The 13,426-nt window shown below is 35.6% G+C and overlaps 1 protein-coding gene across 3 annotated transcripts in view; it reads left to right on the top strand.

The window, feature by feature from the left end:
* The window catches only part of VPS50 (VPS50 subunit of EARP/GARPII complex), a 130,158-nt gene that overhangs the window by 76,572 nt on the left and 40,160 nt on the right, over positions 1-13,426 (top strand). For all 3 annotated transcript variants that reach the window (XM_045864693.3, XM_064575263.1, XM_064575264.1), the window contains 3 exons: positions 3,366-3,456; positions 10,626-10,802; positions 12,409-12,527. In XM_045864693.3, coding sequence (XP_045720649.1) covers positions 3,366-3,456; positions 10,626-10,802; positions 12,409-12,527 — 387 coding nt within the window. The remainder of the gene's footprint in view (positions 1-3,365; positions 3,457-10,625; positions 10,803-12,408; positions 12,528-13,426) is intronic.

The raw sequence follows: 13,426 nt of genomic DNA, 5'->3' as shown, positions 1-13,426 counted from the left end.
GCGCCCGAATCTGTATTTTTCATTTCCGTCTCTAGGCCTGCTGCCTTCCCTGGTAAATTCTACCCAACATTTAAGGAGGAAATGTCAACACTAGCTCTTTCAGAGACTAGAGAAAGAGGGAATGCTTTGTAACTTATTTTATGAAGCCAGCATAACACTGATACCAAAACATAACAAAGACATTACAAAAAAGAAAATTTATAGGGCTCATAAGAATATAGATGTAAAAATTGTTAACAAATATTAGCAAATTACATTCAGTGATATCTAAAATGGATAATGACATCACAAACAGGTAATATTATAGGAGAACAAAGTTGGCTAAATATTTAAAATTTAATTTGCTAATTAACAGAATATAGGAAAAATCCCATACATTGGCTAAATATTTAAAATTAATTAAAATCCCACAGATGAAGAAAAAAATTTTGATAAAAAAATTCCACCCTATTTCATAATTGTAAGAAATCATGCTTGTGTGTAATTTTTACTTTCAATCTAATTATGGCCTTATATTTAAAGTGTGTCTCTTGTAAAAAACATATAGATTATCTTGTTTCGTTGTTGTTTTTAAATCCAGTCTGATGATTTTTTGTATTTTGTTTGAACTGGTTTTTGTTCTATTTCTATTTAATGTATTTATTGGTATAGTTGGGTTTAAATCCATCATATTGCTGTTTTATTTCTAAAAGTGTTATTCTTTTTCTATTTATATATTGTCTTCCTTTCTTTTGGATTGATCATGCATATATTTTAATACTATTTTGTTTCTCAGTTAGCTTTTTAAAAATAGATTCTTGTAGTGGTTACTGTCTTTTCAATATGCACTCCTGTTCTGTTATAGTTGACCGTAGGTTAGTATACTTCCAGAATAGTGCAAGAACTAACTTTGTAACTGCATTTATTTTTTCTTATCCTTTTAGTGTTTTTACATGTTTTTATCATTTACTTTCTATCTTGTTTCCTGTATACTCTTTATACAGAGGGTTCACTAAGCTGCTTTTATCTGTGAGTTGGTACCTTTTATCATTATTATGTAATAAATTGATATGAGCTTAACAGCTTAAAACAACATCCATTTATTATGCCACCGTCCTGAGGTTAGAAGTCTGGATCAGCTTGTCTAGGTGCTCAACTTTTACGTATCTCACAGGGCCCAAATCAGAGGATCAGCAGGGCTGGGCTCTGATCTGAAGGCTTTGGGGAGGAATCCACATCTGAGCACATTCAGGATGTTGGCAGAATTCAGTTTCTTGTGGTTTTAGGACTGAGATCCCTATTTTCATGGTGGCTGTCAGCTTGGGAACATTCTCAGCTTCTAGAAGCTTCTCTCCAGTCCTTGAGCATGACCATTTCCATCTTAAAAGCCAATAATGGCACATAGAATTTTCTCATGCTTTAACACAGGCAGGGAGATTTGACACAGCCACAGAGGAAAAGACACACACAGGAGAAAGTAATGTGAAGACTGGCAGAGATTGGAGTGCTGAGGCCACAAGCCACAGAATGGTGGTAACCGCCATAAGCTGAAAGAGGCAAGGAACAGATTGGTAGATGATGTGCAGAGGTCTGCAGAGGGTGTAGCCCTGCTGACAGCTTGCTTTCAACCTAGTGGTACTGGTTTCAGACTCTGGCCTCCAGAACTATAAGAGAATAAATTTCTGTTGTTTTAAGTCACTCTGTTTCTGGTGGTTTGTTATAGCAGCCACAGGAAACCAATACAAAGTGGAATTGCTGGGTTAAGTGGTAATTCTATGTTTAACAATTTGAGGAACTACCAAACTGTTTTCCAAAGTGGTTCTATCATTTCAAATTTTCATCAGCATTATATAAGGACTCTTAATTTCTCCAAATCCTTATTGACACCTGTTACGGTCTGTCTCTGATTATAGCTATCCTTGTGGGTATGAAGTGATGTCTCATTATGTTTTTGACCTACATTTCCTAATGACTAATGATATTCAGCATCTTTTTATATGCTTATTGGTCATTTGTATATCTTTGCAAAAATGTCTGTTTAAAACCTTTGCCCATTTTTCAGTTGTGTTGTCTTTATTGTTGAATTGTAAGAGTTGTAAACTTTTACAGTTTTAGTTCTTCTATTAGGTCTGTGGTCCCTTTTAGTTAATTTTTGTATATGATGTGAGATTTGCGCATAATCACTTTTGGAATACTCTCAACCATTACCTCTTCAAAACTGCTTACGTTCATTCCATCTTCTCCATTCAGTTGCATGCATACTAGATGTTTTGACTGTGTCTCATGTATCTTTTATGATCTTTTCTGTTGCATCCATTTTTGTTTCCAATTCGTGCTTCAGTCTGAATAGTTTCTATTGATCTGTGTTTGAGTTCATTAATCCTGTCATCTGCTTAACCAATTTTTAATTTAAGGTAATTGTATTTTTCAGTTACAGAATATGATTCTGTTTTTGTTTGTTTTTATTATTGCAATTCTTTGAACTTCTTTCTCTTCATTTTATACATCTTTTTTCTCTTTTATTAATTATAATAGTTATCTTAAAGTCGCCTTCTGTTAATTCTAATATTTGGAGCAGCTTTTGTTTTTACAGATATACCCATTTATTGCCTCTTTACTTTAGAAATGTGAATTAAAAAAAAATCTAGATTTTGTTTTTAGCAGGTTAGTAATAACAATGAAGCTGTTAGAAGAAGGGGAAAAGTAGGGTAGGCACTGGCCCTTTATTTCCTGGGTCAACTGGAAGGAAGTAGTTACTTTTCTGGAACTGCCTGTGTAATGTACTGATTATTCAGGAGAGACAGTAAACCACAATAGCATTAGAAAGGAAAGAAGAGATCAGTGTGATGTAAGTGATTAGTGCGGTGCTGGCTCTGTAAGTGCCGTACTTGGTAATTTAATTTGTAAGTGCTGTGTAGAGAGAGGCCCTGAGCTAAATATATTTGGAGAGCGATAATTATCTTGATCTTGTGGCTTAGTAAGTATGATTAAGATCTTTGCTATTTAGCATAAAGCATTTATTAGTATTAATGATCTCATAAACTTTGTAAATTATTTCTCTGTTTTTTGGCATTGATATATGATTAGCTAGGGATATTTTAAGTATGTGAGTTGGGGAGTAGCTTTTAGTTTCATCCCTTAATAAAAATATCATTTCCTGTACATTCATTATTTTGTAATATATTTATATTTATATATTTTGTAATATAGTAGAGATATTGTGAGTTTAGTAAACACATGTTTGTGTTTGCTGTGTTGCTTTGATAGATTCTCCAAGTTGATTATGATTATGATGATAATTCTATAATTCTATTTTATTTTCTTAATTCTTGTGTGCAGTGTACTTTTCCTCTAACTTTCTGGAGTGTTTGTCTTATTTTTTTAAGAACACGGCTTGATGAACTGAGAATGTTTCTAGAGAATGAGACATGGGAGCTTTGTCCTGTGAAGTCAAATTTCAGCATCTTGCAACTTCATGTAAGTGTCTCTTAGGAACAAATGAGTCTGTCTTTTATTTAGTTGTTTTAAAAAAAAACATATTAAAAAATCATTTATAAAATCATTAAATTAAAGAATAGCATCTTTCCTTCCTTGCTTAAAAGTAATAGCCAGCCTCTTTTATAAGAGTGATCCTTTTATGGATGTCAAAATCTGTCTCTTTTTACAAATTCAGTTTATATACTTTAGGAAAACTCTTTTGCCTAATCTTTTTCTTTTGATTTCAGAAAGAGATCTGCTTTATTTAAATTTTGCAGAAAATTAATCAGTTGTATTTTGATGGTCTTTAATGAAAAAACTTATATGCACAGAATGCTTGTGATTTCTTGTTTCTTTGTCATTTCTTAAAGGAACTAAAAGGCTCTTAATTTATGTTGCACCTCATAAATGTACCTGTAGTCAGACAATGCCTCCAAAATAAAAGAGGCATTTACAAGAAATACTCTTAACTAATTTTTATTAGTTAACTAATTCCTTGAATCCTCACAGAATATGTAATCTGTGAAAATATTAACTGATTTGTTTTCCCTTGGTTGAAACACACTGTAGATAAATATTCCTTGTGTGACAGATTGTGTCCTACAAATACCAAATGTCAAAATACAGTGTATAAACATAGGTCCCTGTATAGAAGGTCTGGTATGTTCAGATTTTGCCTTTGGAAGGAATGGCTTGCTAGAAGCAATTTTCTTATTCTAGATAAATGTAAAGAATACATGATTAAAAGCTTTTAATAGGGATAGTCTTTATGCTTATATTGTATAATAGCTTACTTATCCAGTTCTATCATATTCCTTTCCTAATGTGGAAATATTAAATACGGTGAAACATGTCGATTAATAAATGCTTTAGAGACAGCAAAATTAACAATGATTTTAACATGGTTTTAGAATTTTTTTTATTATATTATGTTAATCACCATACATCATTAGTTTTTGATGTAGTGTTCCATGATTCACTGTTTGCATATAACACCCAGTGCTCCATTCAGTACGTACCCTCTTTAGTACCCATCACCAGGCCAACCCATCCCCCTACCCCTTCCCCTCTAGAACCCTCAGTTTCTCAGAGTCCATAGTCTCTCATGGTTCATCTCCCCCTCCGTTCCCCCCCTTCATTTTTCCCTTCCTACTATTTTTTTTTTTTAAACATACAATGTATTATTTGTTTCAGAGGTATAGGTCTGTGATTCAACAGTCTTACACAATTCACAGCGCTCACCATAGCACATAACCTCCCATGTCTATCACCCAGTCACCCCATCCCTCTCACCCCCCACCACTCCAGCAACCCTCAGTTTGTTTCCTGAGATTAAGAATTCCTCATATCAGTGAGATCATATGATACATGTCTTTTTCTGATTGACTTATTTCGCTCAGCATAACACCCTCCAGTTCCATCCATGTCATTGCAAATGGCAAGATTTCATTCCTTTTAATGGCTGCATAATATTCCATTGTATATATATACCACATCTTCTTTATCCATTCATCTGTCAATGGACATCTTGGCTCTTTCCACCGTTTGGCTATTGTGGACATTGCTGCTATAAACATTGGGGTGCACGTACCCCTTCGGATCACTCCATTTGTATCTTTGGGGTAAATACCCAGTAGTGCAATTGCTGGATCATATGGTAGCTCTATTTTCAACTTTTTGAGGAACCTCCATACTGTTTTCCGGGGTGGCTGCACCAGCTTGCATTCCCACCAACAGTGTAGGAGGCTTCCCCTTTCTCCACATCCCCGCCAACATCTGTCGTTTCCTGACTTGTTAATTTTAGCCATTCTGACTGGTGTGAGGTGGTATCTCATTGAGGTTTTGATTTGGATTTCCCTGATGCTGAGCGATGTTGAGCACTTTTTTATGTGTCTGTTGGCCATTTGGATGCCTTCTTCGGAAAAAATGTCTGTTCGTGTCTTCTGCCCATTTCTTGATTGGATCATTTGTTCTTTGGGTGTTGAGTTTGATAAGTTCTTTATAGATTTTGAATACTAACCCTTTATCTGATACGTCATTTGCAAATATCTCCTCCCATTCTGTCGGTTGTCTTTTGGTTTTGTTGTCTGTTTCTTTTGCTGTACAAAAGCTTTTTATCTTGATGAAGTCCCAATAGTTCATTTTTGCCCTTGCTTCCCTTGTCTTTGGCAATGTTTCTAGGAAGAAGTTGCTGTGGCTGAGGTCGAAGAGGTTGCTGCCTGTGTTCTCCTTTAGGATTTTGATGGACTCCTGTCTCACATTTAGGTCTTTCAACCATTTGGAGTCTATTTTTGTGTGTGGTGTAAGGAAATGGTCCAGTTTCATTCTTCTGCATGCGGCTGTCCAGTTTTCCCAACACCATTTGTTGAAGAGACTGTCTTTTTTCCATTGGACATTCTTTCCTGCTTTGTCGAAGATTAGTTGACTGTAGAGTTGAGGGTCCATTTTTGGGCTCTCTGTTCTGTTCCACTGATCTATGTGTCTGTTTTTGTGCCAGTACCATACTGTCTTGATGATGACAGCTTTGTAATAGAGCTTGAAGTCCAGAATTGTGATGCCACCGGCTTTGCTTTTCTTTTTCAACATTCCTCTGGCTATGTGGGGTCTTTTCTGGTTCCATACAAATTTTAGGATTATTTGTTCCCTTTCTTTGAAAAAAGTGGATGGTATTTTGATAGGGATTGCATTAAATGTGTAGATTGCTCTAGGTAGCATTGACATCTTCACAATATTTGTTCTTCCAATCCATGAGCATGGAACGTTTTTCCATTTCTTTGTATCTTCCTCAATTTCTTTCATGAGTACTTTATAGTTTTCTGAGTACAGATTCTTTGCCTCTTTGGTTAGATTTATTTCTAGGTATCCTATGGTTTTGGGTGCAGTTGTAAATGGGATCGACTCCTTAATTTCTCTTTCTTCTGTCTTATTGTTGGTATAGGAATGCCACTGATTTCTGTGCATTGATTTTATATCCTGCCACTTGACTGAATTCCTGTATGAGTTCTAGCAGTTTTGGGGTGGAGTCTTTTGGGTTTTCCACATAAAGTATCATATCATCTGCAGAGAGTGCGAGTTTGACTTCTTCTTTGCCGATTAGGATGCCTCTTATTTCTTTTTGTTGTCTGATTGCTGTGGCTAGGACTTCTAGTACTATGATGAATAGCAGTGGTGATAGTGGACATCCCTGCCGCGTTCCTGACCTTAGGGGGAAAGCTCTCAGTTTTTCCCCATTGAGAATGATACTTGCTGTAGGTTTTTCATAGATGGCTTTTATGATATTGAGGTATGTACCCTCTATCCCTATACTCTGAAGAGTTTTGATCAAGAAAGGATACTGTACTTTGTCAAATGCTTTTTCTGCATCTATTGAGAGGATCATATGGTTCTTGTTCGTTCTTTTATTAATGTATTGTGTCACATTGATTGATTTGTGGTTGTTGAACCAACCTTTCAGCCCAGGGATAAATCCCACTTGGTTGTGGTGAATAATCCTTTTAATGTACTGTTGGATCCTATTGGCTAGTATTTTGGTGAGAATTTTTGCATCCATGTTCATCAAGGATATTGGTCTGTAATTCTCCTTTTTGATAGGGTCTTTGTCTGGTTTTGGGATCAAGGTAATGGTGGCCTCATAAAACGAGTTTGGAAGTTTTCCTTCCATTTCTATTTTTTGGAACAGTTTCAGAAGAATAGGTATTAATTCTTCTTGAAATGTTTGGTAGAATTCCCTTGGGAAGCCATCTGGCCCTGTGCTTTTGTTTGTTGGGAGATTTTTGATGACTGCTTCAATTTCCTTAGTGGTTATAGGTCTGTTCAGGTTTTCTATTTCTTCCTGGTTCCGTTTTGTTAGCTTATACATCTCTAGGAATGCATCCATTTCTTCCAGATTATCTAATTTGCTGGCATAGAGTTGTTCATAATATGTTCTTATAATTGTTTGTATTTCTTTGGTGTTGGTTGTGATCTCTCCTCTTTCATTCATGATTTTATTTATTTGGGTCATTTCTCTTTTCTTTTTGATAAGTCTGGCCAGGGATTTATCAATCTTATTAATTCTTTCAAAGAACCAGCTCCTAGTTTCGTTGATCTGTTCTACTGTTCTTTTGGTTTCTATTTCATTGATTTCTGCTCTGTTCTTTATCATTTCTCTTCTCCTGCTGGGGTTATGCTTTATTTGCTGTTCTTTCTCCAGCTCCTTTAGGTGTAGGGTTAGGTTGTGTATTTGAGACCTTTCTTGTTTCTTGAGGAAGGCTTGTATTGCTATATACTTTCCTCTTAGGACTGCCTTTGCTGCATCCCAAAGATTTTGAACAGTTGTGTTTTCATTTTCATTGGTTTCCATGAATTTTTTCAATTCTTCTTTAATTTCCTGATTGATCCATTCATTCTTTAGTAGGATGCTCTTTAGCCTCCATGTATTTGAGTTCTTTCTGACTTTCCTCTTGTGATTGAGTTCAGTTCCAAAGCATTATGGTCCAGAAATAGGCAGGGAATGATCCCAATCTTTGGTACCAGTTGAGACCTGATTTGTGACCTAGGATGTGATCTCTTCTGGAGAATGTTCCATGGGCACTAGAGAAGAATGTGTATTCTGTTGCTTTGGGATGGAATGTTCTGAATATATCTGTGAAATCTGTTTGGTCCAGTGTGTCATTTAAAGTCTTTATTTCCTTGTTGATCTTTTGCTTAGATGATCTGTCCATATCAGTGAGGGGGGTGTTAAAGTCCCCTACTATTATTGTATTGTTGTTGATGTGTTTCTTTGCTTTTGTTATTAATTGCCTTATATAATTGGCTGCTCCCATGTTAGGGGCATAGATATTTACAGTTGTTAGATCTTCTTGTTGGATAGACCCTTTAAGTATGATATAGTGTCTTTCCTCATCTCTTATTATAGTCTTTGGTTTAAAATCTAATTTGTCTGATATAGAATTCTTTTTTTTTAAGGTTTATTTATTTTAGAGAGAGCTAGGGTGCACGGGGGCTGAGGGGTGGGTGGAGAGGCAGAGGGAGAAGGAGAAACTCAAGCAGACTCCACACTGAACTTGGAACCTGACGCAGGGCTCAATCTCACAACCTGGAGATCACGATCTGAGCTGAAACCAAGAGTCTTATGCTCAACCAGTTGCGCCACGCAGACGCCCCAACATTATTTTAGAATTCTTAAATAAGATGATTCCTTGACATTATTTAGAATTCTAACATTGATTTTAGAATCCCTATTTAAATAATTTTACTTGAATTTTTATTTAACCATCAAATTATGTCTGTATGTATGAACACATATACTTGGTATAATTATCAAACAGTTTTTTACAAGATACATTTGAAATATTTCCATCCAAGTAAGCATTATCTCCTTTAAAGCAGTTACCTTGAGTTTTACAAGATTTTGCCTATAGTTAACAATACCATATTATGCACTTAACATTTTTTTAAGAGAGTAGATAGATCTTCGGGCACCTGGCTAGCTCAGTCAGTGGATTAGGCAACTCTTGATCTCGGGGTTGTGGGTTCCAGCCCCATATTGGATGTGGAAATTACTTAAAAATAAAATCTTTTTTTTTTTTTTTTTTTTTTTTTAAGAGGGTAGGGGCGCCTGGGTGGCTCAGTCATTAAGCATCTGTCTTTGGCTCAGGTCACAATCCCAGGGTCCTGGGATCGAGCCCCGCATCGGGCTCCTTGCTCGGCAGGAGGCCTGCTTCTCCCTCTCGTACCTCCCCTGCTTGTGTTCCCTCTCTTGCTGTGTCTCTGTCAAATGGGTGGATAAAGTCTTTAAAAAAAAAAAAGAGGGTAGATCTCATGTTAAGTGTTCTAACAACAATTTAAAAAAGTAGTTACTTTGAAAACTATTCACAACTGAGATAGTGTTCTCTTGACACCTGTGTTCCTGTAGATTCGGTTTAAAAAAAAATCATCTCATTAAATTAGAGTCACCCCCTGTTTAGAATTATAAAATAATGGCATAATTTTTGAGCATTATGATGGATCTGATTTAATGTGTAACTGCAGTTTAGAAAGAAAATAAACACATCATTTGAAACTTAAACATATGTAATTTTTAATATTATCTTTGAATAGGAAAGATTTTAAATTTGGGATTAACATTAAAAAGACTAAAAGGTATAAGAAAAATGTGTACCAGATTTTTATGAAAAATCATCAAGAGTTTTGTAATTCAAAGGAACTTCTTTTTTTTTTTAAGATTTTATTTATTTATTTGACAGAGAGAGAACAAGCAGGGGGAGCTGCAGGCAGAGGGAGAGGGAGAAGCAGGCTCCCCGCTGAGCAGGGAGCCCAATGTGGGGCTCGAGCCCAGGACCCTGAGATTGTGACCTGAGCTGAAGGTAGATTCTTAACTGATTGAGCCACCCAGGTGCCCCTCAAAGGAACTTTAGAGATTATTCCATCTCTTCCACTAATAAGCGCTGTGGTCTTGAACTTGGCACTGAATCCCTCTGGACTACTTTGGTTTCCTCATCTGGGAACAGCTCTTTAGTTTTAGCATTGTGGTTCTTGTACTGGGGGTTGACTTTCTCATTTTATTGATGTCGAAATTGAGGCACAGAGACATTTCCAACATTATATGGGAAGTTAATGGGTTAATGGCAAACCTTAGGTCTGGAAGACATATCATTTGACTTTAGCATGTGTATTTGTGTTGTCTACTTCTAGGTGTATGAAGAAAAAGAAATGAAAGTTTATAGACATCAATATAACAAAGATTCTAATGTGTTTTTACAGAATACAGTACCTTAAATGGTATAAACATATAATTAATTATTAACAATGATTAATTTTTATTGTGGCCTTTTTATTGCTTAAAATCATATTCTACTAGGTCTTTGCTGCTATGCTAAAATTTTTAGAATTCAAATTTATTTTCAAAAATTTTCTGTACAGTTCTGTAAACTAAGCCAAAAGTAGCTTGATGCAGATAACACTTTTTAAAGTGATATCGGTAACTGAGTTGTCTTTAGGCAAACCTTTGAGCACATATTTTCAAGTTTGTGCTTTCAGACAACTTCCAAGATTTAAAAGTGAATAACCTGATGAATCAGGATTATTTTTTTTCCACTAACTCAACATTTATATTGATGGAATATGTTATGTACTTGAATTTTATTATTGTTGTTAAAAGGTATCTGGTTCCTTTTTTTAATGTCTAGGAATTTAAATTCATGGAACAGTCTCGTTCCCCATCAGTTTCACCTAGTAAGCAGCCAGCCTCAACATCCTCAAAAACAGTGACCTTGTTTGAGCAGTACTGTAGTGATGGGAATCCATTTGAAATCCAGGCCAACCGCAAAGATGAAGAAACAGAAGATGTCCTGGCTTCTAATGGGGTATGTAGTGTTTTTAAAACCTAATGTGGAACATAAGTGAGATTTTCTTATTGAAAAGTGTTCTACCCAGGGAGCAAGGTAATGAGCTAGATTTATTTATCCATTTACCACCCACCTTCCTACCTGTATGCTTATCTACCTGTGATACCACTTGTACAGTAATGGCTTTGCAGCATGCTTTGTTGAAGAGTCCTTTTGAAAAATACATTTTGCCCTTATTTTTACTTTGTGCTCTTACTAGATTGCTGCATGTTCTTACTAGATTACTGGATCACATAGGAGTATAGTTTATTCACTGCACCTTGTTTGCACTCAGCTAGGAACGTGCATGTTGGATAACTCAAAAGTTTCTGCATACTCTGTACATATCCATGATTGACTGTGGAAGTGTCACAAAGTATTAATGTTGGGGTTACAAATAAAATTTAGCAAGTACGGAAATTTGCAAAAATACAGAATCCTCAAAAATGATGATCTCTTGTACTGTGGAATTGTGAAGCTTTTTGTTATAGCCAGGAGAGCATGGTGTGTGTGGATCCCCTTTCTGAAGGTTATTAGGATCACAGTGTGTACAGGTGGATGAGAATGCCTGGAATGCTCATTTGTAGTTATTAATGTGTGATCTAATCTTTCCAGAGTCAGGGTCCACATCTTACTATGACCTATCACACTGCTTTAAGCTCTCAAAAAATGGTTTTTGAATTAGGGGACCAACTTCTTTTCATGTTGTCCTCATACTCATCTCAACTGGCATATGGGGATAAACTTTGTTATAGAATTGTTCTGAAGATTCAGTGAGACAATTTATGAAAGCACTTAGCACTTAACACAAGAAATGTTAGCCATGATTTAATCATATTAATTTATAATATTAAGCGATAATGCTGCTGCCGCTTTCTTTCCTGTGCATGGACTCCACTGTCCCCCCATGCTGTCATGGGGCCATGTTGCCATAAAGACGATGACAGTGTTAGGAAGTCACCCTTCCTCTCAGGAGGAAATCCGCCATTTTCGTCCTTGCTCTCAGTAGTCCCTCCGTGCTCAGTGTAATTTTCTAAGGGTCCCTTGGAATTAAATCTCATCATAATGAATTAGGACATTAGCATGTGTGTTGTTAGAGTTTATTACACTGAATTAACATTTCCACGGTGCCAGAATTGTATACTCAGCCTCTTTATAGTGAATTAGCAAAATGGAAGTAAGTATGATGAAACCACGTGGAGGAAGAGAAGAGGTTTTGTTCTTGTTGTTGTTGTTTTTTGGTCAAATGTACACTCTTTTCCTCTCCTAAAGGCCTAGCATGATGTTTGTGTTTGTTTGTTTGTTTGTTTTCTTTATATGGAGATTTGATTTTTGGGGGAGACATTTAGGAGCTTTTGTAGGCATAAAATGTATTTTATTTTCCTTTTTTTCTTTTGATGGTTAAGATGGGTGAAGAAGAAGAAAATGGAAAGTTAATATTCTTGATGGCAAAATTAGAGATGAGTTATTAAGAACTTTCTTCCCTAAACTACTTCTTAAAAATTGGATACTCTTATTGTGTTGAAAGACTCCAAGAAATGTTGGCTTTTCATACTCATTGTTGAATATACTGTGTTTTCTTCAGTATGAATCTGATGAACAAGAAAAAAGTGCCTATCAGGAGTATGACAGTGACAGTGATGTTCCTGAGGAACTGAAACGAGATTATGTGGATGAGCAAACAGGTGATGCGCCTGTGAAAAGGTAATTGTTCTTAGGTTGTATGGTATTTCACATTTTATGTTATGCATTTAAATAAAGGATTTCCTTTAAATGTTAGGGAAAAAAAATTAAATATTTCGGTAGCTTTTGATGTCATGTGACAAGTCAATATGTTTTAAATTGCTGAAAGGTTGAAAATATAGTTTTTTGATATTGGGCATAATCAAAGAGCTCTTAATTTAGAGAGCAGTGGTTTTTGCAGAAAAACAAACTTCTGATTTATAAAATCAGTACTGCCTTTAGAGGCAATTCCTGCTTCACGTAGGTTAGAAAACCTCAAGGAGGAAAGTAGTTATTTGTCTTGCATGTGGAATTCCTGCCTCAATCTAGTAAATACAGAAAGTCTCCACTCATCTTTCCAGGGTCAATTACATTCACTATTTGGGCCTTCTGTTAAGTTTCCTTCGTTCTTTTATTTCTGTGATAAACTGTCCTCTTCAAAAACTATGATAATTACATAAGAATTTTTTGTCACCTTCTCCCTGTTAAATGGGCCTGATTCTTATATGCAAGTGAGTTAATTTCATGACTAAGTATCAGACATTTAGTGACCATAAATATACTTAAATTTTAATGATAGATTTAAGTATATTTTGCCCCCAAAGTACCTAGTTAGTACCTAATTAATTTGAAACCCTGATTGATATAATCTCTCTCTTCAAAAATGAGCAGCTCATGTGATTGTAGATATATGAACTAGGAAAAATTGTTTCCATTGGTTTTCATGTATGTGTGATGTTTAAATCCATCTATGGTCCATTATGAACAGAATAGAACTGTTTTTGTTGGACTTCTTCATTGGATATTTTGGGTATATTTTGGCTGAAAGAAAAGCTCTAATTGAAATGAACGTGTAGGATAGTGTCTGCCAATATATGTGT

The sequence above is a fragment of the Mirounga angustirostris genome, unplaced genomic scaffold (assembly GCF_029215605.1).
Source record: "Mirounga angustirostris isolate CCGP_5_RB_7025 unplaced genomic scaffold, mMirAng1.0.hap1 SCAF_12, whole genome shotgun sequence".
NCBI classification, from domain to species: Eukaryota; Metazoa; Chordata; class Mammalia; order Carnivora; family Phocidae; genus Mirounga; species Mirounga angustirostris.
This window is presented reverse-complemented; position numbering and strand designations above follow the sequence as displayed.